Source organism: Pelmatolapia mariae, linkage group LG2, assembly GCF_036321145.2.
Source record: "Pelmatolapia mariae isolate MD_Pm_ZW linkage group LG2, Pm_UMD_F_2, whole genome shotgun sequence".
Taxonomy (NCBI): Eukaryota; Metazoa; Chordata; class Actinopteri; order Cichliformes; family Cichlidae; genus Pelmatolapia; species Pelmatolapia mariae.
In genome coordinates this window covers 19109475-19136834 of record NC_086228.1, presented here as the reverse complement: position 1 = coordinate 19136834, position 27360 = coordinate 19109475, and the positions used below count along the sequence as shown (strand labels likewise).

Genomic DNA, 27360 nt, shown 5'->3' with positions numbered 1-27360 from the left:
CATTATTAAACATTCGCACATAAATAAGTGACATAATATTCAGTACTTACTTTTGCCAGTTCACTCTTCGGCCGCTCCCTTCTGCCGTATTTTGCGGCAAAATTATCCACACCCACCGCTGCGCTATGAATTGTGGGATATATGGGACCACGAAGCGTGCACCGGACCACGCTTGATATTTGGGGAAATCGACGGCGCATTTGGAGTAAGCATTTGAAGTACACTTTGAATTGGGACAGCCGTCGTCGCGTGGCGGTGACGTATTCGCACTTGAAATGCGTACTTCAAGCGTGCATACCCTGAATTGGGACACAGCCAAGGTGTGAATTCAAACAGCTTTACTGCTGTATTCTCATAATACATTCACTCAAAAAACTAGGAAGCTCAAAGGAATACATGGAACACACAAACAGACAAAAGGTAAACGAAGACATGACTGATTTCACAGTGAGACAAAAAATGAAGAAACATGGGGAGGAGACTAAATGGAAAGATAATATGCACACGAATAGACTAAATGTGAGGGAATTAACACAGGATTAAGAGGGACACTGTGTGACACAAACTTAACTAAACACAAGGCACACTGAACGGGGTACTGGCAAAATAAGATGGGTCGTACAGAGATGCAAATTTGACAAACAGAGAGAAAAACAAACATGTTACAGTATTGTTTCAGTTGTTCAGGCTGTTGTCAAACTGATCACAATCACAATAACAAAACTAAATTGTTGTTTTAGATACTTTTATATCCTAAATTTGGTCACTCCAGCATGTTTGTAGGTGGTTGCTAGGGAACATGATGATATCATACTGTCATGGCTACTGGACAGACTCAAGCGCAGACAGAAGCTGTGTCCCAAAACGTCGGCTGCATCCTTCGGAGGACCCGGCCTTCGCGGTCTACGTGGGCCGGGTCCTTCGAAGACCGAGAAGGCCGGAAGTGCGAGGCTGTGAAATGGGACGGTCTAGCCTTCAGATTAGCGTCACCGCTGTCTCGGTGGAGTTTAATAAACTCAGCCATCTGCTCCTTGCTATCTAAAATATAACAGGACACTGGCGTAAATTCTCGACCGTCTCACACTTCTTTTTAATCAGTTTTCTGTTTAACGTTTATTCAGCTGTGTGAAAATCCCGGAGGAACCCACCCGATTAAAGTTTAAAGTTTTAAAGTTTTATTTAATCTAACAATCTAATAACTTTGATCTCAGCCAAACCGATTTACTCCGGAACAAATAAAACACTGAAAAAAGGCAAACAATTACATATTTAAGTTATCCGAGTGACTTATATATCATGTTTAACCTGAGTAGTGAAAGAGCGGGGGTCTAAAAACGATGAAGCCGGGAGTCTGCTGCTCTCGCTGGCTGGAGTGACCATTGAACCCCCCGGCTTGCTATTGAGCGGGTGGGTAACAGACGTCTCCGAAAACGTCGGCACACTTTTGCAGATATGTGATGTCTTGATAAACCAAGCAGATATTTGTAATTTACTTTCTCGCCTGAAAATATGTTAAAAGTTTATTTTGTGACCCAGAAAGATTAATAAGACTAATTTTAAAACTTAGTAGCGGCCGCCATTGTTGGCAGCTGAAATTTGGCTGGGCCGCGCTATGAATTCTGGGATATGGTGGGCCACGAAGGACACACCCGACCCATCCTTCAAATTCGGGGAAATGAAGGACGCATTTGTCGGCCGCATTTGAAGGAGTCGACGAATTGGGACAGCCTTCGTCGCCTGGCTGTGACGTAATCGGCCTTCAAATGCGGCCTCCGGAGGATGCAGCCGACGTTTTGGGACACAGCTAGAGTTCTTTCCACACAAAAGAAGACAGTTTATTTAAAATATGGAACACCTGAGTGCTATATATGTACAGTGAGTTGGGAGGGGGTCCAGGGCTCCAAAGAGAAGGGGTAATCCACACACGCGCTTCCACTTCTGCTCAGTCACCGCCACAGCTCCTCCACGCACACTCACTCTTCTTCAGCCGCACTTGCTCCAAAACTCCACTCAGGCCGCCACACACAGGAAAAATCCATAATCTGGTCCAGGAGGGGGATATCTACACACAGAATACAGCAGTTAGTACCACAGGTGAATACACACGGGGAGATCTTTGAAGAAGCCGAGAGCACGAACTCAGGAGACTCAACGTTCCAGTGGTAAGCTGCTCTGTGCCACTGAGTAGCTGAGGATTCAGCCAGATCAGCAGCAGGTGGTGACAATCACACAGGTGCCTTGGCCAAGAGCAAGAGCCCCTAACGAGCTTTGCCCAGGCAGAGAGGAGCGAGGGAGAGGGAGAGGGGAAGAAAGAAAACAAAACCTGTAGCCAGTGTGAGCCAGCCAGAGAGACACGGGGACCATGACACATACTATCTATAAAAAGGCCTTGTAGGAGCCTACGATTATCAGTTTATTTACTGAACTCCCTGTGGTCAAGGAGTAGTAGGTGGCTAAGAAATAAACACACATACTGAAATTACAATGTTTAAGAACTCTAAGATTGAAATGTTTTGCAGTATTTTTTCTCCTATCCTTTTGTCTATTCTACTGGATTCATATATATACAATTTCTCTGGGTATTGCACAGCCTGGAATAGCAATTCTTGAATATGACTGTGTCAGTGTCTGTAGGATGGGAAGTTAGAGCAAATAATTTATGTAATGCATTTTAAAGATCTCACCTTTTGCCACAACTATGCATAAAGATTTGAATTTAGATCATAGACTGTATATAAAACATCAATGTAGCTTCCAATCCAGAAAATGAAAGCTAATGAACGAGTACCTTAGACCCAAAATATTTCCTATGACAATCTGCGGGTGACTCAACGTTTTTATGCTGAGTTGATGACTAGATTCATCTGTTTCAAGCCTTATTGTGTCAATGTTCTGGGCCATTTGACCCAGCCTTTTGAGTTTATAGTGCTTTTATGTGTGTTGTAATATCCACTGTAAAACAAAACTGTGCTCTTGGTGTTGTTTTAGTCGTTTTTCTGTTTTTTGAGTATTGAGTTCTCTCTACTGTTTAGTTATATTTCCCTTTCCCTGGTGTCTTGTCAAGATGAATCGTCTCCCATTTCCTGTGTCATTCCATGTCTCACCTGTCGGTCATGTTTATTCCATGTTTCCCCAGCCCATCATGTCTCTCTCTCTTGTGCTCTCTTGTCCCCTCTCTCTTGTGGTCTCTTGCTCCCTCTCCCATCTGCCTTTCCTCCTGTGTCAAGCTCACGTTTCACTCTACGTCTCTGTGTTTCCTGTTTTATTTTAATAGTCATCGTGGTCCATGTTCAGTATGTTCAGTTCCCCTGTGGCGTCATGTCCATTTGTATCACCTTTGTTCCCCATGTGTTTCCACTTCCTTTATTGCCCCTCTGTGCATTTAAGTCTTCTGTTTTCCTTGGTTGGTTCTCAGGTTGTCTGTTCATCTCCCTCATGTTCCCGGTCCCTAGTTTTTCCATGTTCCCTGTGCTTTGCTGTTAGTTTACTTTTCCCCAGTTTAGAGTCAGCCTTTGGTTTTGGTTCCTCTTATTTTGTATCTTCGTGTTTTGCCTTAATAAATGGCTCGCCTTTTGTTAAATCTGATTTCTGCCTTCAGCGTCTGCGTTTGGGTCCTCTTAAATAAACACAAGGTCTGCCACCACAGCCCTTAGACATTTTGAATGATGTAGCTTCTGATCCCTATTACATTCAAAAATAACAACAAGGAAATTGTGCTTTAGGGTCTGGTTACTTTGTAATTGACATGTTATAATCATATGGGTTCGCAGTGTCCTTTGGTTTTTCTGCCAGCTTCACCACTAACTTATCATGTATGGTTACATCAACATGGTATCACCTAAGACACTTCATAAAGTCACAACAAGACTTCACAAAACAATTGCTGAGCTTACGCTGGGTTTTCCATCTTTTAAAGACAGTCTATGTCTGAGCTTAGCTTAACACAAGCAGATTTTTTTTTTTTAAGTGTGTACCCAAGTGTGTTTTAATACCCACTCCTCCAGTACCTTTTATATATTTCTAAGATAGTGACTAATAAAGTCAAATAAATTTTTGTACAATACACTAGCATATGTCCAGCTGACATCAGGCCAGGTTTATGGTTAGGAAATGTATCGATGTGCTCAGCAAATATGCTAAAAATGTTCCTTTTAGGGACAACATGGAGAAAATGCTGGGAGTGTGGGGCTCAAAACAATGACCGTATAAAAGATGGACAGTGTGGCTCCAACGTGATTCCTCCCACTGTACAAAAATGAAGCCCTGTTTATCAGGGCTACCGTATTTTGCATGTTTGGAGCCTGAGTTCCGCAGTAGTGACTCTGGGGTGGAGTTGCTGCTCCTTTGAACTCCACCCACTCACCCACTGGAGGTGACTGGGAACACGCCTGTAGATAACAGTAATGTTATCTTTGTCCATATTGCCTGCCGTTGCTGCTGTTACGGAGGGTTCCAGCAGGTGTCGCTGTGGTTCTCTCTCAGTTATGTGTATTTCCTGTTACGAGTGTACGAATGTTCATGTTGGCTGCTAATAAACGCCTGGCATACAGTTACAGCGGACTGATTATTATAAGCAAACCTACAACGCCCTGCTACACTTTTTACAGCTTTTAACAGTTGCTACAGTTTTAGCAATGTCCGCTGGTGGTTTTACGGCAACTGACTATTAAACTAATGTAAATACAGCCACATCACTGCTTTTAAAAAGCAGCACAGCTCACATCATTCTGTAGCCTCTACTGATTAATTCATTAGCTAGAATAGCCATTAGCATCTAGCTAGTGCTACACTGTGTTAGAGGCTTTTTAGCAATTCTACACACCTGTGTTGCTGTCATAGTTAATATGTTTGAATAATAATCCCTTATTAGTTTTGTTATTCTCAATTTAGACAAAGAGATTACATAAGTATTACACATTACACAGGCCTATAGTGTTGTAATTATCACAACTGTCTGGAAATTAAATGTTGTCCTTTGACACTTTACCATATGAATGAGGATGATAGAAAACAAGCTCATTCAGTTTGACAGTTGAACATCCATCACACAATTACAGAGCTCTCTCCTGCCTGGTAGCATGAAGATTGAAAAGTTTAAATGGAATGTTTTATAGGAATGCAATTTGTCCTTTTATTTAACAGCAGATTTTCCCCCAGACCCTGGGGAAAAATGACTGAAGAAGACCATCACAGCCATGCTGGGTCTGGTTACCTGGGTCCAGAAATTTGGAGAAAATTCCTCCCCTTCTGTAATCACTGCTGTCCTGTGCCAGATGTTCCGTTGACCCACTGAGGCCATGTCCACACTAATACGTTTTTTCGTTTGAAAATGCATCTTTTTCTCAACGTTTTGGCCTTTCGTCCACACCATGTTTTGGTCAAGGAAAACTGAGCTTTTTGAAAATGCTCTCCAAAGTGGATAAATCTGAAAACACTGTTTTCGTATCGCGTGTGGACTGCGAAAACGGAGGCTTTTGAAAGCAATTGCGAATTTTAGCCATTTGATGCAGTCACATGACCAATTCTACTAAGATGGCGGACGGCAATGAACAGCAGTTGTTTTGTTTGCTCTCAATTTTGACAGGCCTATTAAACATTATTATCAGTTTTATCTGGAGCTATCTGGAGCATGTACAAACTCGGCACTTTTCCTCGACATTTTGCCGCGAGCCAGAAAGTTAATAAATGGCAGACGGAAATGACGCAGGTCGAATGGTCTTACGTTTCACGCATGCGCAGTATGGGAACGTAGCATGTGTGTGGATGAAAACGACTGAAAACGATAGTGTGGACACGGAGTGTTTTTAGGCGGGTTTTTTTAGATGAAAAATGCTGATTTATCCGGATTTGTGTAGACGTAGCCTGAGGTAGACATGTTGTCAGAAACATCATCAGCAGGAAAAACAACAGGACTCAAAAACTTTACCAGCAGCTCTTTCTGAGCTCCCAATGAGGGAAATATTCTTTGGACCTCCAGTTTAGACAGATAAAGACAGATAAACCCAGCACTTTTTGAACAGTACAATAGAAAACTTTGTGTAGTGTTAGGAGCACTGCACAGAGGCTCTGGACTTTTATATGATGATGTTGTATTCAGTCTTGCAAAAAATTAAAAAAGCACTATAATTAAAATCTGGTTACTCTGATAGGAATGCCTCTCAATTAACCTAAGGCAAATAACACACACTATCACACACTATTAGCAAAATCCATTTACACTCATATTCACACTTACGGGCAATTTATAATCACTGATTTATCCCTACTAAGTGCATGTCTTTTGGACTGCAGGAGGAAGCTATAGTACCCATATATACATGGGGAGAACGTGCAAAGGTCCATCTATCTAGCTATCAGATCTGCTTGCACCATTTGACCCATCTATTGCTGAGCTCTTTCACATATTAAGGTCTCAAAGCTGTACTGTAGGTTTTTTTTTTTTCTCAATACTCACTGAAAATAAAATTCTTGGCCATATGAGTCCTTCTTTATTGCAAAAAGCAGAACAAACAGTTAATACAGTTAAAAATCAAGGATGTAATACAACACAAGTATGTTTTAAGCTATGAGAGCCCTGAAACATTGTCAGTGATGGTGACTGTTGACTGTAAATATTAATTAAGATTAAAAAAAGACACACAAAAACAAAGAAAAGACCAAAGAGTCCCAAATACAGCATGTTTAACCAGAAAAAAATCAGGATCAATTTAAATTTCAGGAGATGCTTAAAATTATCATTGACATCAGCATTTAACTTGAGAGTAGACACTATCTTCTGCACACTCTCTCTTCTTTCTTCCTCTCATTTTTCTTTCAGAGAAATTTAGCGCAGCGTAGTTTAGTTCTTCATCAGCTACGGTCTGTGTAGTAATTAAAAAATGTTATCTATGTAGCTATATAGATATTTTTTGACATATTTTAAGTAAATAATGATGAATTTTCATCACTTACTGGTTGGTGTGAGGTGTCAGTTTGTGCATCTGATATAGAATTTTCTTTTCCTAAGAACAAGTTAAATAACAAAGGCAAATATTAAATATTTTCAGAACTTAATATTGATTGTCTAATGAAGGCTACAAAAAAATCATTATGGAGGCCTCAGTATTGCAAGAATTATTTATGATCTGTGCAATGATTATTATTAGTAGTTCTTGTAATATGATTATCTATATAAATACATATTTAGTATTTCCATCATTTAGGTATAATTGAAAAGCATTCATCCTTTCAAATATTTGTAGTTTTTTACATTTCTTACCTTTAACTTGTTTACCTACTGTTCGGTTGCACATGAGAAAAACATTTCCAATGACAGAAATGCCCAAACAAACAATTAATACTCCCAGGTGAATAAATGCTGATTTTGAGGATGACTCTGCAAAAGAACAAAGAAAATGAATTCTGAAAAACATTATCATTGCTGAATGTAATTTATTGTATAACTAAAGAATTGGACAGTAATGTCACGTAATAACAAATAAAATTACGAATAATTTTGACTGAGTGTTTAAAACTGAAATATTACGTTTTTTCTAATTGATTTATAAATCATATACTTACCTTGAATAACCAATGTAGTTCCATTTCCAAATAATATCTCCCCACATGTGGCCACAGCACAGTAGTAAGTCCCAGCATCGGAGGAGCTGACATTCTTAGAGAAGCGATAAACACATGTCTTCTGATGGTCAGATCTTTTCTCACATTCATTACTTCTATTTCTGTCAGTGTAGATGATGTTTGGAAGAGATTTATTTGATCCCACTCTGAACCAGAGGACATCAGAACCTCCAGGACATGTTTTCTTGTCAGAGTCAGAAAAGACTGAACACTGGAGAGTCATTGTGTCTCCTGGGTGGACTGGATTTGGTTCAGTCAGCAACTGACTCACTGCATAGTTTGATGTCGTCTGACTTTTTCCTGTGTAATACAAATCACATTCTTCAAAACATGCACAGAAAAATGTGAACATTTGTAAGTAGATTGGCTTATTACCTGTAACTAACAAATAGATTCCACTCCATGTAGTTCCAATCCATTCTGTGTTTGTACAATGATAGTGACCCTCATCCTCTTGAACTGTCTCCAAAATGGTCAGGCTGCTAAAATTTGCATCATTATTTATCCGAAACCTTAAGCTCGAAAATCCAGGGCTAAAATCAGCTTTAGACTGAATCAGAGTAGCTATTAATTTAAGAGTATCCCCGACGCTCTGCTTGTACCATTTGAGTCCCCTAATGCTGAGCTCTTTGGGAATAGCACATGTCAAGGTTGCTGGTTCACCAAGCTGAACAGTTTTAACTGGAACCAGACAATCTGAATTAATAGAACACAGAAAAATTAAACTTTTTTTTGCTGTAGTAACTTTCCAGTGTAAAACTATTTTAGTCTGTGCAAATGTATTTGACATATAAATACCTAACTGAGAACATTTTTAGACAAAAAAAAAATTAAAAAAGCACTTACATCCTTGGTGAAGACAAAATAATGTAATCCATAGGACAAGCATTTTGACAGTGTTTCTTGTTGGGGACCTTACTGGTATTTTAGTGAGTGAAGGCGGTGAGATGTATTCAGATGACAAAATGTATCTGATTGGCTAAGAGAATAGATTCAAACGTACACTTAAAGTACCTCCTCCTGCGCTTTGTAACACCACCTCTCTTTCATGTTCTATTGCAATTGTCCAGATGTTCAGTTTTTACTTTTGACTACTTTTGAACCCTGATTATTTGATGTTTATTCTTGTTCTTGGATCAAACATTTCACACTCTGCATTTCAGAGGAAATTTGCAGGTTGGGTATTTTATAGTCCAGAGGTCATGAGACCCCGAAGTGCTGAAGAGCAGGTTGAACCAATGTTTCTTGGCCTAAGGAGATGGTTTAAACTCCTATAAAAAATGATAACCAATTGGTCATTTTTGTAGCGAATTTAATCAACATTAATGAGATATGTCAGAGAAGTCTCACGATAACCCCACGGTGGAGCTAGAGGTAAATCCAGAATGATGCTGAGCATAGGCTACAAGATTTTAGCAAGATTTTCCTTTCTAAATCAAAATATGCATGTTTTCTTTCCATCAGCTGGCTTGACAAAACGTATGAACCCTATAATGGGATAATATCAACTCTTTATTGGTCAAGACAGCCTTTTTTTCCTGACCTATTAAAAACATCCCATCTATTTCATGAACTGAGATGATGAACAGGTGATGCAGACCAATGAAAGATATTAAAAAATATATTTCAACTCATAGAGAGAAAGAGAAATAAAAAAATAGTAAATATATATCATGAAATCTCAATTTTTCTCTCAGTTTATTTTTGTAAATACCTGCTGTTCATTTTTAGGACAGTAACTGGTCTTGTCTTACTAACCACTCAAAGTGCTTAAATTTCTCTAACTAGAAATATATGTTAAAAAAAAACAAAAACGATTTTCTATTTTTTTTTTGTAGTTTATTGCACTTTTTTGCAATTTATGTAATTACTATGCACTTAATGCATACATATTATTAAAATTTGGGCTACAATGGTTGTATTGATGTATAGCAACTTGAAATGCTCCCAAAAGTGGCACTACAGCATGTAAAAATATATAAGCTCTGGCGGACTTAGTTCCATGGTAGGTCTTAAAAGGTTAAGGAAGTCCCATTTGAACATTACTTTTATACAGCACTTTGTTCTATACACTTAAACTAACTCAAATCTGTGGTTAGTATAGATATATGGTTAGCAGAGATATATATACCTAATGTTACCTAACAACATCTTTGGGCTGTGGGAGAAAGCTTACGTATCAGGAGGAAATTCTGAATGGAGCAGGGATCACATATATAGTCCCAAAAGAATGCCCTCAGCTATGGTTCAAAACAGACACCTTCTTGCTGTGAGGTGAAAGTGATATTTTCCTCACCACCTGTCACGGTCCTGGGTCGCGTGACCCAGCGTTTTGAGTTTATTATTCTTCTTCTTATTATTATTATTATGATCTTGTGTTCCAGTTTATTCTGATGTTGTATTTAGACTTTTTAGGATTCTGGTTCTTTGCTCCCTCTGTTTAGTGTCCGCCCATGTGTTCCCTCTGTTCTCCGTCTGTACCGTGTCTCTGAGTCCAGTCTGTGCATTTCCTGTTTTACTTTGAAGGTCTGTGTCTTATGTCAGTGTGTTCAGTTTTGTGCTCTCCCTGTCTCGTCAGTGTAATCAGTGTCAGCCGTGTCTCCCAGCTGTTTCCTCTCAGTCCTGTTCACCTCTTGTATTTAGTGTCTGCGTCTTCCCCTGCCTTTTTCCAGTTTAGTTTAGTCCTGTGCTATTTCCGTGTGTCAGCAATAAAGCTGCATTTTGAGTGATTCGCGTGTGTTGTGAGTTCTGCATTTTGGGTCCTCTTCCTGCCTGCACACAGCCGATTCATGACACCACCACCATTTGTAACCTATGAGTTGCTTGGAACTCTTAAAATACAAACGTACAATCATCCATCAATTTCCAACCATTTACCAGGTCTAAGGGAAAATGTTTAAGCATAGATGCCAAACCCCAGTTTTCTCAGTACAACATGCCCTCACCTAGTAGATGTTATCTTAAATCAGATCCCAGAACCACCTCTGCTGTCTCCTTGTGATGGAGAAAGGTTCTAGGATTGAGTTCTGATACGCTTTGGGAGCTCTTTTCAGCTGTCTATATCTGTGATCTAACCGTTTTAGTCATTACCCGAAATGTGTGCCAATAAATAAAGGCCAAGATTTTAGGTTAACCAGAATCCACAGTTTTGCTTTCAGCTCTGTATTTACCAAAAAAAAAAACAAAAAAAACAATACAGGGTCACTGCAGGATCATCTCATCACTGCAGATGCTTCCCTTACTACTCCCCTACTGCTGAACTCTTTATTAGGTAAACTGTAAGATCGTAATGATATTATGAGTGATGCTGTTAATTTCATCATCTTTAACATCACACAGGAACACAATAACAGGCAAACACAATGTTATTCAATTCAATTCAGTTTTATTTATATAGCACCAAATGACAACAACAGTTGCCTCAAGGCACTTCTTATTGTAAGGTAAAGACCCGACAATAATACAGAGAAACCCCAACTATCATAAGACCCCCTATGAGTAAACCCTTCCATGACAGTAGGAAGGAAAAACTCCCTTTTAACAGAAAGAAACCTCTAGCAAAACTAGGCTCAAAGAGGAGCAGCCATCTGCCTTGACCGGTTAGGGGTGATGTGAAGGAGATAAGACAAATAGCACATGTTTTACCAAACTGGTTTTCACAGGAAACAGGGAATTTGTCATGGAGTCTGTGGCCTCCATGTTCATTAATATTCAGTGTTTTTGTTAGTTTTAGGTTATTTGTTATCCTTCACAGTGTTCAACTGTTCTCTGTGCCTTCCTTGTGTTGTGTCTAGTGTTTTTGGTTCTATGTTCATGTTTTCTGGTTTCCGCCCAGTCTCGTCTAATTAGGTTTAGCTGTGTCTCCCTCCTGTGTGCCATTTCCTCCTTGTATGTGTATATTTAGTGTGTGTTTAACTCTGTTCTTTGTCAGAGCGTCTGTTTGTTGTGCCCTGTATTACCTCAGCCCTCAGTCTTTCCGCGTTTCAGGTTTGGTTTCTTGTTTCTTAGTTTTCCCAGTTTAGGTTTTCCTTAGTTTCCATTCATGCCATCCCCGCTTCTGTTTGTATCCCCACACTTATATATAAACTCACTCGCAGTAACCAGTGCTTGCTCTTGGGTCCACTTCGCTCTCTTGCCACATGATTTGCCTCTGCAAATCATGACAGAATTTCAGTTAAGAAAAGCCATAGAATCAAATACATATGATATGGAAACAGTCTAATGCAAAATTATTTTATATTATTCTTCACATGACATGTTCTCTGCTTATACCGTTTTTAGACAACATATTTAAAGAGCACTTACATCCTTGATGAAGAAAATCCTCAAGACTGCTTGTTGTTGGTGATCTCGCTTGTATTTTAGTGAGTAAAAGAGGTGAAATAATTGTATTACTTAAGACAGTGAAACATATCTGATTGGCTAACACAGAATAGATGCTTAAGGTTGTGGATACAAGCACCTGAAATGAGTTTCCTCTAAAGGGTAGAGCCATGAGGAGCCAGTTGAGGTGGTTCGGGCATTTGATTACGATGCTTCCTGGGAGAGGTATTTCAGGAATGTTCTGCTAGGAGGAGGCATCAGGGCACACCTGTGCTTCTTCTCTTGACCAGTCTCTTCCAAGATGAGGTGGTTGGGAAGAAGAAGGTCGTTTCTTCTCTGGTTATATAAGATAAGGAGCAGAAGATGGATGGGGGGGATGAAATATTCAAAATTCTACTTTCTGGGCTTTGTAAAACCTTTCACTTCTATTTCATGTTCTCTTGCAATTGTCTAAATTATGAACTACAATTTTATCCGTCTCTAAATAATTGTTATTCTTGCCCTTAAACCTTAAGCAGGCAGACAGCTAACACCACAGTCACACTCTGCATTTTAGAGAAAATTTGCAGGAATTTTTTGATACAATTTTTATGCTTTAAACACACCTTACATTTTTATTTTTTTAATTTAATAGGTGTTCCACACTCGACCCCATCTAAAAGTTTAGTCTCCATATATGCTTAATTATATGTATATTAGAGGCCATGTACCTTGTAAACATAAATATAGCGCATAATAACAACTTGTACAAATTAATATCCAAATTAATGAGCTAAAGATACTTACCAGAACCAGTGAAGCATTGCTCTACTCAAATGGTTGAAGAATTACAAACAGTGATTTGATCAGGAAATTGCATGGTACACATGTCTTTGTCCAGGAATGTAATTACTGAGCCCTTGATTTGTGGTCGTGATCACTACTTTTAAGACAGTTTGATGTTCATTTTGTAAATTATTTAGGTTGTGGTTGCTATATGCATGCAGTGTCTTCTTAGTCAGATTTAACCATCATTTGTTACATTCAGTTAAAAACAAACAAAGAAGACAAAAAAAGCAAGACTAAAGAAGACAGACAAAAACTGAACTTGAGACTTTGCCCTACAAACCAATGGTTCCATTTCATCACTGCAGTGGATGTTCATGACTCCATGTATCTGCCAAAACTGTCCACTTAGTATACTGAGTACTGAAATGATTGTTTTTGTTCTTTTAGGGTTCGTTTTTGCCTGCATTGCCTTGCTTTAAACATAAAATACACTTTTGAGGCAAATGTATATTTATTTAATCCAGAAAGCATGACTACAAAACAGTTCATACAATTAAAATTCAAGAATGCCAGAAATGCAACACAACTAAGTTTAAGGTTTTGGCAGTCCAAATATTTTCAGCAAGATTGAAAATTAACTGTCAACCTTTAAATATTAATAAAAAAAACAAACAAAAACAATATGTCCAGATCAATTTTAATTTCAGGAGATGCTAAACATTGTTATTAACATCAGCATTTAACATGAGAGTAGACACTGTCTTCAGCACACTCTCTCTTCCTTCTTCCTCTTGTTTTTCTTTCAGAGAAATTCAGTGCAGCGTAGTTAAGTTCTTCATCAACGACAGTCTGTGTGGTAATAAAAACAAACAAACAAACATGTTATCTATGAAGTGACACTTAACATTTTCTGACATATTTGAAGTGAATAACACAAATTTTTATCACTTACTGGTTGGCATGGGGTGTCAGCTTGTGCATATGCTATAGCACTTTCTTTTTCTAAGGATAAACAAAATAATAAAAATATATATATTAGTGAAATTAACTTAATATTGCATGTCCCTGAGAACCTTTTGTCATTGATAAATTCTCACTAAAAGAAATGAGTTATTTGCAGAACTTATGCACCGCTAGGGTCTTTTAAGGTATATTTTACATTATGATTCTGTATATAAAATGTTTAAGTCTTTTCATCATTTAAATATAATTTTCACAAGTTTCATCTTTTAAATATTTTCAATTTCTCGTAAGACTTACTTTGAAGTTTTTTACATACTCTTCGGTTGCAGATGAGGAACACGTTTCCAATGACAGAAATGGCCAAAAATACTATTAATATTGTCAGCTGAATAAATGCTGAATGTGTGGGTGACACTACAAAAAACAAACAGAAAAATAATTTTCAGCCTTGCTCCTGTTGTTCACAATCTGTCACATTATTACATTATAGAGACATGCCTTTATTTTTGGGTGACAGAAAAATATGTTAAAAAAATAAATAAATAAAGAGTCCACATACAAAAGGCAAACGGAATGCCAACAGACAGTTTGACAAAGGACACGAGAAGACATCACTATTTTTACTCACAGACGCACGCAACACTAATCAGGGGAATGACACACAGAAGGGGAAAACAAGGAACAGGTGAACGTAAGAAGACAGTAAATAACACTTAGCTATAACTACATAGTGGGAACACAAAGGGAACTAACTATTAACAGAGAATATAAACAGAAAATACAAAGAATAGACTAATAATGAAAACTTTAAAATATATACAATAAACACATCTCCTAAATGTCAAAAATGAACAAAACATTAACAAAAATTTACACATTACATTATCAACATATTTGGCATACATAACTTCCAGTACTGAACAGCAATGTCACCCAATGATGAGATTGCTGTGAACGTTCAATAAAAATAGTAATAGTTAATTAAGATTGATTGATAGAGCTACCTTGAATATCCAGTTTAGCTCCATTTCCAAATAATATCTCCCCGCATGTGGCCACAGCACAGTAGTAAGTCCCAGCATCAGACAACCTGACATTCTTAGAGAAGCGATAAACACATGTCTTCTGATGGTCAGATCTTTCCTCACATATATTACTTTTATTTCTGTCAGTGTAGATGATGTTTGGTTGAGATTTATCTGATCCAGCTCTGAACCAGAGAATATTGAGATCTCCTTGACACGTCATGTTGAGTGAGTCAGAGAAGACCGAACACTGGACCGTCATTGTGTCTCCTGGACGGACTGGATTTGATTCTATCAGCAACTGACTGACTGTATAGTTTGATGTCCTCTGAGTGTTTCCTGTGCAATCACAAAGACATTCTTCAAAACATGAATAGAAAAATGTTTGTAAAGGTAGGTTGGCTTATTACCTTTTACTAACAAATATGTCCCACTCCATGTAGTTCCAATCCATTCTGTGTTTGCACAGTGATAGAGTCCCTCATCCTCTTGAACTGTCTCCAAAATGGTCAAGCTGGTAAAATTCTTACCATCGTATACTCCAAATCTTAAGCTCGAAAATCCAGGACCATAATCAGCTGTAGATTTATACAGTGTAACTATTAATTTAAGAGTATCCCCGACACTCTGCTTGTACCAGTTGACTCCTCTAATGCTTAGCTCATTGGGTATAGCACATGTCAAGGTTACTGGCTCACCAAGCTGAACAGTTTTAACTGGAACCAGAGAATCTGAATTAAGGAAAAGAGATGGAAAAGTAAAACATGTCAAATCTATTGGTGTGTAAATTGCTAACACATTTTTTAGACAAAATAAAAAAAGCACTTACATCCTTCATGAAGACAAAACAATGTAACCCATAAGACGATCATCCTGACATTGCTTCTTGTCGTGGACCTTACTGGTATTTCAGTGAGTGAAGGAGGTGAGACGATTGTTTCAGGTCAGATGGAAAATTGTATCTGATTGGTTAAGCCAGTACATTCAAATGTACACTTCCTGTCATATTTAACTCCTCCGGTGCTTTGTAAAATGTATTAACTCTCTGTCATCTTCTGTTGCAATTTTTACTTTTCACTCAATTTATGTCAATAAAATAGATATTATATTGGGTCTTATGTTACTAATACTTTAAATACATAATTTTTTGCATTTCAGAGAAAATCTTAATGCATTTCCATGACATTTTGTCTCCTGTAGAGCTCAAAGGCATCTTCAACCAATGTCCCTTACCCAAAGAAGATCAGAACTAATTAATGTGGGTATTTTTATGTAGCAAATTTAATCAGCATTAATGAGATATGTTAATAGAAATCCCACATGTCAACCCCACAGTGGAGCCAGAGTTAAATCCAGAATGATGGCGAACTACAAAACTTTAGCCATGATTTGCTTTCTAAATAAAAATAGGCATTCTTTCGTTGCATCCGGTAGCTTGGAAAAACCTAAAATCCCAATCAGGATAATGGGTATATATTTAATGGTCAAGACAGACTTTCTTTATCTGACTTGTTGAAAAATTTGATGCATCGTTTTAAAATCTGAGTCACATTGAAATGAAAGATTGAAATTTTGTTTTAAGATTTCTACATACAAAGAAAAGAGAAATGCCATTTAAGCAGAGTATGTAATATCTCACCGCTAGATGTCAATAGACTGCAGTGAATTGAAGGTTGTTTTCTTACTCCTATAAATTCAAGTGCATAATCAAAGCTACAGTGGCCACAATAGGACAAACACATTTTAGTGAGGCAATAGAGATCAAACTCTTAAACTGTTCTCCATAACACCCACACTTGGTGGGCCCCCTTTAAGTTGTAACCCCTGAGTCACCACAAAAACAAAAACTGGGCTAAGCTTACTCAGATCTAGACATGCCGGGTGTCCATGTCTATGTACTCTGTAAAACTTTGTGAAAGGGCTTCAATATCCGTTGATAAGTCAGTAAAGCTCACTTTTATCCAAAGACAGGGATGTTGAGGTGAGTTGTTGAAGATATCCTGAGCTTTTCTGTTGGTAGGCTGCTGTTTCACCAGTCTCTAGTTACATACATAAAATGTGATTAGGCAGAATAGTGTTTTTAATCTCGGCCGCTGTATTCAAGATGGTAAGGCAACAGGGCAGTTTCTAAAAATCCGCACCTAAATAATTCTAATCTATTTTCTACTTATGGAAATACATCAATTTGCTGTAAGATGTATTAATACAGTTCTCATTTTATGTTTAGAGTAGAATATTGTTTTTTTTTCTATGAAATAATCTAAAAATGACACTATAACTTTAATTATGACAATAGAACAGGGGAGATCAAGTACGGTTGTAACACTTTTTGCTTCAGTACCTGTAACTTGATAAATTTTCACGCTAGAGTTCTCAAAATTTTTAAACAAAATACCCACTTTTGTTTCTTATAAATAGCATGTGTGAAAAAGATTTAGGTCTGTGTGATCGGGTGTGGTCTGTGGTGTGGATGCAGGTTATGGGTGGACTAGTGGGTTTGTAGTGTCGTGGGAGACTGGCTGACACAGCTGGGTCCTGTTATCATAATCGTGCATCCCCTATTTTTACAGTAGCTGCCAGGGAAGACAGGGAACTGGGAGCTAAGCGTGAGTTGTACTTGCTACAGTCTTATTTCAAGCCTATATATTATTGGGGACTGCACAGGATACATTTTCCCAAACTTCTTTTGGCTTTGAGTTGCCAAATGGCTCCATACAGACAATGCAAATGTTTCCAACTGAGGTCTCAGAATCTTCAGCGTTAGTTTTCAACATTTTTTGGCAAGTCTCTCTTCTCTTTTTTTTTTCTGCTTGCCTTTCTTTTTTCGTAAGATATTATTTTCGCATTGTTGCTTCTTTTTGATCTGACTGATTCGTCCTTTGAGACAGCATTGGATGCTATTTTTTATATATCAGCAGGCATACCTCTAACAGTCTTTTTTCCATTATCTAGGCATGCTGTAAAAGTCCATGTATAAGTATATGTAAAAACAATATATGTATATGTAAAAAAATGGTTGTAATACAAAACATTTGTTACAACCCATCGTACTCTTGTCAGTCATTGTTTAACTAACTGTATTAGCAGAGTGGGTTAAAATCAGCAGGGAGGAAACGCATCGCAGTTTGCATAAGAAAGTACAATTTAATATACTGTAAATGATATTATTTTATCTGCAGTTGTTTAAATACCAAATAAAGTTTAGTTCTCCTTAAAAAATGACTTTCGTACATCAAAATCATTTTTTTCGCAATAAAATCTATACACAGTTGCTTTCAGCCATGACAACCACCATGTCAAATCAAGAATGGAAGCGGGTAAACACTCATATGACCCCTATCTCATCCCTTATTGATGGGATTGGTGGTGTTACAGCTCTCCACATGGTTACAACCATACCTAGTTTCCCCTATGTATATCAAATGATATCATCAGTTGAAAGAAACATCAGTTGAAAGAAACATGAGAAGCTCTAGAAATACCAAAGGTTGAGAGAAGAGCTCGTGATTGGAGCACTCAGTGCAGTGACCCCCGACGTTGTGCAAGTGGCTCCAACAGATCCCAGGAGCATCATCTGAGATCTTAATTTAAAAATGTAATAACATTATAACAGCATCCTTATCTGGATCCAGGTCTTGGGGGAAAGAGTTTAAGCACAGATGCCAAACCACAGTTATCTCGGTGCAGTATGTCCTCACATAGCATGAAGATGTCCTCCTAATTGGATCCCTGAACCACTTCTAATGTTTGGTTATGATGCAGAGGGACACCAAAGTTCAGTTCAGATACCTTTTTTTTGAAGTGCATTTCTGTTGGTTATAACACTGACGTAATTTCATCATGTTTTATTTATCTGGGTAGAAAACTTCTTTTTCAAGAGAGAGATAAATAACAGATCATTACACAAATGACATTAAAAACTGTCACACTGACCAGAACAGCTATTTTCTCGCTCCTTTAAAATGGACCTATTCTCTCCCATCGTAACCAATTCTGACAATTTCAGCTCAGTTGTATAGATTATATAAGGGAAACAGGGGCAGCATATTTAAAAACCTTTTTCCTATTTCTTTTCTGACTCTTAGGATAAACATTTTGTGGTGGGGCGTGGTCTGCGGTGCCATGCAGGGAGGGCGGACGCACCTGTGCGGCATCCGCAATTGCAATTTGTGGTGTGATGTGGTGCGGCTGACAGCCGAGAGCTGCAGCCAGAATAAATAAAATGTCTCTAACACCAAATCTGTGGTCCGCCGTGTCTCAGTTACACCACATTGGTGCCGAAATCCATGAGGCAGACGGCAGGACCATGAGAGAGCCAGAAGAGGGAGGAGCTGCCCAGGTTGTTGGCCAAAATGGCGGTCACACAGGGGGGACAGGAGGTGGAGGTGCGCCACCAGATGGAAGAGCTGTGGCATCAGACTGAACGAATCTGGCGGCGCTGCTGTGGACACCACCACTGCCATCACCACAGGCGTATCCTGAGGATGGGGAAGTGGTGGAGGAGCCGTGTGGGGTATCTCAGCAGCCAGAGGTGGTGGACCAGGTGTGCGGGGTCCGCGCCTGCCAGAGGAGGGGGAACAGCCGGGTGAAGTGCTGCTCCTGCCAGGAGGTTAAGACGCCAGTTGGCCCTACGCGACAGTTGTCGGCCCAGCCACCTGTGAGCGGGGGCTCACGATCATGCTTGCCGGGCCATGTTCGCTGGCCATGCGTCCGACCTTTGAACCAGCTTCGCCACCGCCGGAGGCGAGGGCGGCCACCAGACTGGACATTGCCCTGTCACCTGGTCTGGGCCGATTCCCGATCTCGCTTGTGGGGGCAGGGGGGCTACATAAGGGGAAGTGGGGTTGTTGTGAGTTAGTTTTGTGGTGTGATATGGTGCAGCTGACAGCCGAGAGCTGCAGCCAGAATAAATAGAATGTCTCTAACACTGAATCTGAATCACTGAATCACGCCACACATTTGTATGTTTTGAGAGCATAGGCTATATTGGTTGTGGTTTTTACACATATAGACACACAGGCAAGATGGAACTAGCCTAAGCAGAGATTTATAGATAAAAGCCAACTAACAGGAAAGTCTGCAGATATACAGAGAGGGCCATTTAGCAGCACCATACAGAGAACATAGATGCACATGGTTTCCACAGCCGGCCATAAACCTGAAAGCACAATGAGTAGACAATATCCAATGTCTGGAAGTACTGGTCAGGGGCAATTACACAGCAAAATAGATCACAGATCATAAAAAAGATGCATAAATCAAGTGTTTCCTAACAGAGAAGAGAAACAAGATTTATTTCTAAAAAAGAAACTTAGTTTAAGTGTTGGCTTGGACACAAGCATTTCACTTTTAGTTTTTAAATGTAGATTAACCAGAATCCAAAGTTTTGCTTTTCCTATCAGCTCTCTATTAATATCAATATACACTGACCACAAATCACAAATCTCATGGTCTCCATGTTTCCTTTGCTGACCTAGTTTCGGGCCACATGTTGTTTTGTCTGTAAATAGTTTCACCTGGTGTTATTGTAAATAAACTTGTGTCTTCTATTCTGAATTCAGCTTGTCTGCCCTGGGTCTGTTCCGCCCTCATGACAACAAATTTTTGATTTGCAGTCACACAAATCCATCTCTCAGTGTCCCATTCCCCTCTTGCCCTTCTTGGAAACATCAGCAGATAGAAATACATTTCAAATTGATCTAATTTGTTTTATTTCCACACGTGTGGATACAAGATAGTAGTAAGTCTCATCATCAGAGGAGCTGAAATTCTTGCAATAAACACATTTCAGAATCAGAATAATTTTTATTCGGCCAAGGCCAAACAAGGAATTTGACAGCTCACTTTGCTCTGTGTGTGTGTGTGTGTGTGTGTGTGTGTGTGTGTGTGTGTGTGTGTGTGTGTGTATTTAAGAAAACAACTCACAGAAGGTCTTAAGGGTTGGGCTTGCCCCCTACTTCCAGTTAAAGGTGGAGTTAATGTTTCAGTTTACCAAGACATTTTGGACAATTTCATCCTCCCAATTTGTGGTAACAGTTTGAAATTGGCTCCTTCGAACATGACACACACACAAGTGGAATAATTTGACTGACCTGCACAGAATCCTGATCTCAACCCTATAGAACATTGTTAGGATGATCAAAGCAGAGGCTGCGAGCTAGAACGTCTTGTCAAACATCAAAGTCGGACCTCACAAATGCAAAGAATGGTCAAAGAATTCCCATAAACACACTCCTGAACATGTGGAAAACCTTCCCAAAAGAACTGAAGCTGTTACAGCTGTAAAGCCTGACATTATATTATAATAGAATAATAATAATAATAATAACTTTATTTATATAGCAGTCTTCACAGGATAAGTTCTTCACAATAATATAAATGTACGTAAAACAACACAATCATACAGCACAACTCTAGTTAAAAGCCAGTCTAAATAAATCAGTCTTTAGCTGTTGTTTAAAAGAATAAATACAATCAAGGCAACGTAAAGACGGAGGCAATCCCCATGTGATGTCTGTGTGTCTATGTAAGGTCGGGGGGGGTCCCATTTCACTGCAGGACCCCCCTGCATGTGACGAATAAAGCCTTGATTGATTGATTGATAAAGACGGAGGCAAAGCATTCCACAACCTGGGGGCCACGCTGCAAAAGATCTATCTCCTCTGGTCTTAAAATGTGTTTATGGTACTACCAAAAGCCTTTAATTAGATGTTCTCAGGCTGCGAGAGGGAGCGTGGGGTTCTAAAAGATCAGAGATGTAGGCAGGAGTGTCACGACTCAGAGCTTTAAAAAGTCAATACTAAGAACCCTATAGATTAAAAATGGCATTTCACTTCATATCTGTGTGAAAGCAGAAACGTGAATGCTATCGGCAATTTAGTGTACGTACTACAAGAAATAGCTAATGTTCATTTTGTGGAGCAAATCCTATGGCAAATCGTTTAACAGACTGAGTTCATTTATTCAGAATCAAACATTTCAACCTCACGATTGTGCTCAGGGAGAAATTAGATGGTAAATAGGCTGATTCGTATATAGCTCTTTTCTACTGTCCTGGAGCACTCAAAAACAATTATACAATAGGCTTTATTCACCCATTCATACGCTAATGGATGGATCAGAGAACAACTTGGGGTTAGCACCTTGCCCAAGGATATCTGACATGCAGATTAGTAGATGTCCTGCTTTGCTTCCGGAGCTGCAGCCAGCCCCAAGTTAGAATAATACTGTACCAACTCAGTATGTAAATTTTCCTATCTCAATCAACACCAATAGAAGGGCGAACTGCAAAGAATGTTCAACATATCCAGGATTACACCTGTACAAAGAGTTGCATCAGATAATGCAAACTAACAAGGACTATACAATCCATCTTTTTTGTGGAAGCCAAATTGCTAAAAACTAAAATAAAAATTGTGAGCCTAAACAAATGTTGATAAGAGTAAAGTGTGAATTAAACCTCATTCCAGCTCTTTTGTTATAGCCATTTGAATGCTAAGGTGGGGGGATTGATCGAACTATTAGGCTGAAATCACTGAAACCACAATGTGGTGAAATCATCATGATAATATTGCACTATTGTAATACTATGTATGCTATGTATGTGATCCAACGTAATACTATACTATCATTATATTATAAACAAAAAACCTGGAAAACAAGAACAGGAAAACAAAATAGGAACAATGAATGTAAAGCATCATGTTTTTTAGTAAAATTAGTAAAAAAATCTTTGTATTTGTTTATTTCAATATAAACCATCAGTGCTATAACCCAACCGACACAGACACACTTTCACATTCTGCATTTTACTTGAGAGTACACACTTTCTTCAGTTTCCAGTTCACCCTTCTTCTTCTTTCCTCTTGTCGTTTTCCTTCCAGAGAATTGCAGTGCAGCATAGTTCAGTTCACCTTCAATCTATGCGAAATAATACAATTCTTATAATTATATCAAGCTGTTAGAAATCATTTTAGTCAAGTAAAAAATTAGATGCCATATTATTACTTACACTCTCATCCACAGCTTGGCTCAAGTCATCTTGCCTTGCTTGTGACGAGCTGTTTTCTGTGCATAATGGTGATGAAAGAGGAATATTATCTACTTGATTTATATTTTTTAAAATTAGTTTTCCAACCTGACTAAGTCAATAATAACTTATTGATGGAGTCATATATAATGAGATGTGCATAATGTCAGCAATATTAATAATAAAAATGTATACAAAGATATGTACATTTACTTTTACTAATCCTATTTCTTTGAAAGTTACTTTTAATGTTAAGAAGAGTGATATTATTATTATTTTTCATTTATTTTAAACCACTTACTTTTAATTTGTTCACATGCTGCTCCTGGAGTTCGACAACAGATGAAAATAACATTAAGAATTAGAGAAATAACCAAGCAGAGTATTGCTATCACCAGTGCAATAAATGGAGAACCTGCCGTTGGCACTGCAAAACAAAGAAAACATCTTAGGAGTGATTCTAAAAGAGATTGATATTTATCTGATATGATATATTTCTATAAAGTCATACCCATTTCTTGTTTAGTTCCATTTCCAAATAATATTAGCCCACATGTGGCCACAGCACAATAGTAAGTCGTAGCATCAGAGGAGCTGACATTTTTAGAAGAGCGAAAAACACAACTCTGCTGAGCCTCAGATCTTTTCCCACATTCATGATGACTGTTTCCTTCAGTGTAAATGATATCAGGATGAGATCCTTCTCTGAACCAGAACACATGGTGACCGCCTGGACATGTCTTATTCTCAGCATCAGAAAATAGTGAACAGTGAAGAGTCACTGAATTTCCTGCATGGACTGTCTTCTCCTGAACAACAGTGTAGTTTGCTGTCTGGGTGTTTCCTGTTTAATACAAATGTGTTGACAAATGGGACAATAAAGCACCCTTTGAAAGCCTGAGAAAACATGGGTGTAATGCATGCTAGTCATAAAACTATTAAGAATATATTTCACTTAAAACAATCATTAAGATCACTGCAAACATCTTAAATATAAATTGAAAGTCTAGTTTTCCAAAAATGCTTATTGACATTTTAATTGGTTTTTTTTTCACATTTACATGAGACAGTTTTAGGTACTGAGGAAAAAAAAAATCACAAAAGATGATCACATTATTACCTTTTACTAACAAATATGTTCCGGTCCATGTAGTATCTTGGAGCCACTCTGTAAACCCACAGTGATAGATTCCCTCGTCGTCTTGATTTGTTTTCAGAATGGTCAGGTTGCTGACATTTTTATCATAATTAGCTTTCCATCTTGAGTTATCAAATGCAGGTGCAAACTTAGGTGTTGCTGATTCTTTCAGTGTCCAGATAATTTTCAGTGTGTCACCAGCTCTCTGATGGTACCAGTGGATATCTCTACGGCCGGTCTCACTTTTGGGCAGAACACATGTAAAGGTGACAGGTCCCCCAAGTTGAGCTGTAGTTATTGGAATGAGTGCAACTAAATTGAAACAAAAAATATAAAATCTAAAGCAGTCAATAACAATAAAAAAAAACTGAAAAAAGAAATGTAGGACCAACCTACATATATGGAAAAAATACTTGATAGAATAAGAAAGCACTTACATACTCGATGAAGAAGAATCAGTGTAACCCAGAACAAAAACATTTTGACAGTGTCCTCTGTTAGGGATCTAATAAGTATTTCTTTGAGTGTGTAGGAGGTGGAGGAGGTAACATGGACCCTCCATGTCATACTGTCACATACATCTGATTGGTTATCACAAAACATAGACTCAGAAGGCCACTTCCTGTGACATTGATCTTGCACAATAAGTCCTCAAACTAAGCTGATGCATCGCCCATTTCTTCCTATTATTGGAAACAATTCATTAAAATGCTCCTGAATTGCCAGATTGAGCAAAAATGTTTACTTTAGAAAGTGAATGTAGGATGGTGGCACAAACATGTATAACTACACCAGGGATGGGAGTTTGAGTCTTCTTTGAAACAAATTTTATGCTTTAAACACATTTTCCACTTTCTAGGTCATTAGGTGTCCCACATTCTGCACCATCTCAAAGCAAAGACTCAATATTTATTTACAATGGCATTAGAGGGCATTAACTTTCAAACATAAATACAGCTCATAATAACCACTTGTCCAAGCAGACAAGCAAATAGTGACTCATCACACGCATAGCAAACAAACTAAAGTGACAAATTGGGATCTCTAACACGGGTAACTGGTTAAAACATTATTATTGAATTATTTCTAAAACTTTTAATATATTTACTATTTATATTATATTTTGGTGTGGTCTTGATTTGTGGAGATGTGTAGCGTTTCATTTGGTCTTGTTACCCCAAGAGTTAAGCTATTCCAGGTACTCACCCATGGCAGGTGTAAAAGAAGGTAGCTGATGAGTGTTGCTGTATTCATAAAGTCCTGCTGTAACAATTAAGGATGCAAATAGGTAGATTAATTTTAGGTTACCCTTATATCTTTTTGTTTAAACCTGATACCACCACCGGTCAAAGTGACATCTTGAAATGCGGTTTTTGGGAAAAGCTGCAAATATTTTACAGATTTGTCAAACACATCTTCAGCCCAGCAGCACAGAACATCTAAATAATCGCCACAGGTTAGGTGGACTATATTAAAATCTGATCAAATCTGTACTTTGATTCCAATATCCTTTTGGATTTTTTAATTTTTGCCATTAAATAATGGCCACAAAAACATTTAGACCTGTATAAATTGGCTCTTGACCTTTTTAGTACAAACTCTCATATCATCCTTTTATCCTATGAAACATTTGTGACACAGGGCAGGAAAAGCCAATCAAAGATACAGACTGAGAGTTCCAACTGTAATGCCATAAAGAACAGCCTGTTTGACAATGGTCATTTTATTTACTTATAATGAAATGTGCTACATAGGGATGGGTATCGTTTAGGTTTTATCCGATACTGGTGCCAAACCGGTACTTTTGAAACAGTGCCGGTGCTTAAACGGTGCTCAAACAGGTGCTTAAAGAATGGAGAACACAAAATTGGTCCAAAAACCTCTCATGTTCAGCTGTTTTTTTGTAAAAAAATAACAATGTTAGCCTTTTCTGCAGCTATGGGGCATATATGGTATCACTCTTGGCTGGAAGCAGTGCTTAAACAATGGAAAAAACACAAACTTTGTCCAAAAACCTCTCATGTTCCACTTTTTCTTTGGTCATTTTAGCCTTTTTGGCCAGGGTGAAGGGAGTATCTACCATCAAACAAGAAGACAGCTGCATGTAGCTATGATGATGTTTGCTAGTTCACCTTATGTGCATTAATTTAATAACGTGGTTAGCCTACTCAACGTAAATTACACACGAACAACATTAAGCTACTCACGCAGAGAAGAACGGCTGCTGCTGCCATCATCATCCGTCATCATTTCTGCTACGCTGGCAGGGCTAGGGGCCAGCACTCTCCTCTTCGAGTTTTTGGGGGATGTTGCTAACTCCGGGTCCGATAACAGGCACTACACCCGCAGTACATGTGCACGGTGTGAGGTCTCGCAGCAAGCTATCAAATACGGCGCATTTCTCGGCTTTTAAAAACAATGCTATGCGTCGCCAGGTGTTTCATCGGATTTGAGGTGTTACCTCCTTTGACAGTATCACAGTATCACCTTAAAGCACTTGTTGCAGGCTGCTGAGTTTGCATCTTTTGTTGTGAAGTACAGCCAGGCTTCGACCGCGTCGCCTTGGGGATTTTTAATCTGTAGCTCTGCTCTAAAAGAACGTACGTACCTGGCCCCGCCTACTATCCTCAGAAACGTAAAATGATTGGCTAGAATCTAAAGTGTATCACAGAAAGCACCGAAATAAAGCACCGAAATGTGCGCTGCTTTTCGGTCTGGTTACTACCGTTTATGTCAGAACCGGTGCCATTATGGCACCGGATACCGGTACCCATCCCTAGTGCTACATAATCTCAATGTGCTTAACATAAAAGATGAAAAAATAAAAATCTATTTAGGTCTACAACTCTTTAAAGCAATAAAAATAACCAAATAAACTTTACAAAGAAATAAAATTCAAGTTAACACACACAATAAGTGTAAGCCTTTGAGAAAAACAGGTTTTAAATAAGTTTTTTTAAATTAGATCCATTAAAAAACACCCTCAACAGACTCTTGGAAAACATCTCCCTGTTCTCTACTTCTTGCTACTCTGTCTTTCTTTTCCATTTCTGTGCAAGTGTTCAGCTGGGAGATATATGATTGGCTGGGTAGCTTTCTTTCATTAATGTAGCAGTGATGTCCATTTTCACATTTAAAATGAAGAAAACTGATTTGATTGGTCATTATTATACAGAATAAATATATAAAATTATTAGTAAACCAACACAGATGTACAACTAAATATGTTTTCATAACAACAGTGATCAGTGAGGTTTTACCAGAAGGTTAATCATTTATGAATAACATACACTGTAAGTGGGAATTGATCTATATGCATACTAAATGAAAACAATTCAAAAATCCAACACGGTTTGACATCTTTACATTAAAAATTAACATTAGCAAAGATAAATAAAAGAAATTATACTTGCATGTAAGTCTAAATGCTTTAACATTTTAGGAAACATAAAGTTACAAATGTAACTTTTCTGAATTTAGCTGTGTCACATTTG

General features: G+C 38.3%; 3 protein-coding genes across 4 annotated transcripts; all 3 read right to left on the bottom strand.

Moving 5' to 3' along the window:
• Nucleotides 1-746: 746 nt before the first annotated feature.
• LOC134633795 (signal-regulatory protein beta-2-like) lies at nt 747-8670 on the bottom strand. The gene is made up of 6 exons (XM_065472112.1): nt 8635-8670; nt 8419-8422; nt 7996-8316; nt 7561-7920; nt 7259-7375; nt 747-919 (listed from the first exon to the last, which is right to left on the bottom strand). The coding sequence occupies exons 1-6, from the start codon at nt 8668-8670 to the stop codon at nt 747-749; spliced, it is 1011 nt and encodes a 336-aa protein (XP_065328184.1).
• Nucleotides 8671-14655: 5985 nt separating this feature from the next.
• Nucleotides 14656-15571, bottom strand: LOC134633786 (uncharacterized). The gene is made up of 3 exons (XM_063482845.1): nt 15529-15571; nt 15110-15430; nt 14656-15038 (listed from the first exon to the last, which is right to left on the bottom strand). The coding sequence occupies exons 1-3, from the start codon at nt 15569-15571 to the stop codon at nt 14656-14658; spliced, it is 747 nt and encodes a 248-aa protein (XP_063338915.1).
• Nucleotides 15572-22493: 6922 nt separating this feature from the next.
• On the bottom strand, nt 22494-24346 carry LOC134635949 (uncharacterized). Of its 2 annotated transcripts, XM_063485647.1 has the most exons (6): nt 24304-24346; nt 23849-24178; nt 23240-23572; nt 23030-23143; nt 22711-22766; nt 22494-22619 (listed from the first exon to the last, which is right to left on the bottom strand). In XM_063485647.1, the coding sequence occupies exons 1-6, from the start codon at nt 24344-24346 to the stop codon at nt 22494-22496; spliced, it is 1002 nt and encodes a 333-aa protein (XP_063341717.1). The 2 variants fall into 2 exon arrangements, 1 of the variants encoding a protein (XP_063341717.1); XR_010094993.1 differs by lacking the exons at nt 22494-22619; nt 22711-22766; nt 23849-24178; nt 24304-24346 and having other exon boundaries at nt 23052-23155; nt 23240-23348.
• Between the last annotated feature and the right edge of the window lie 3014 nt (nt 24347-27360).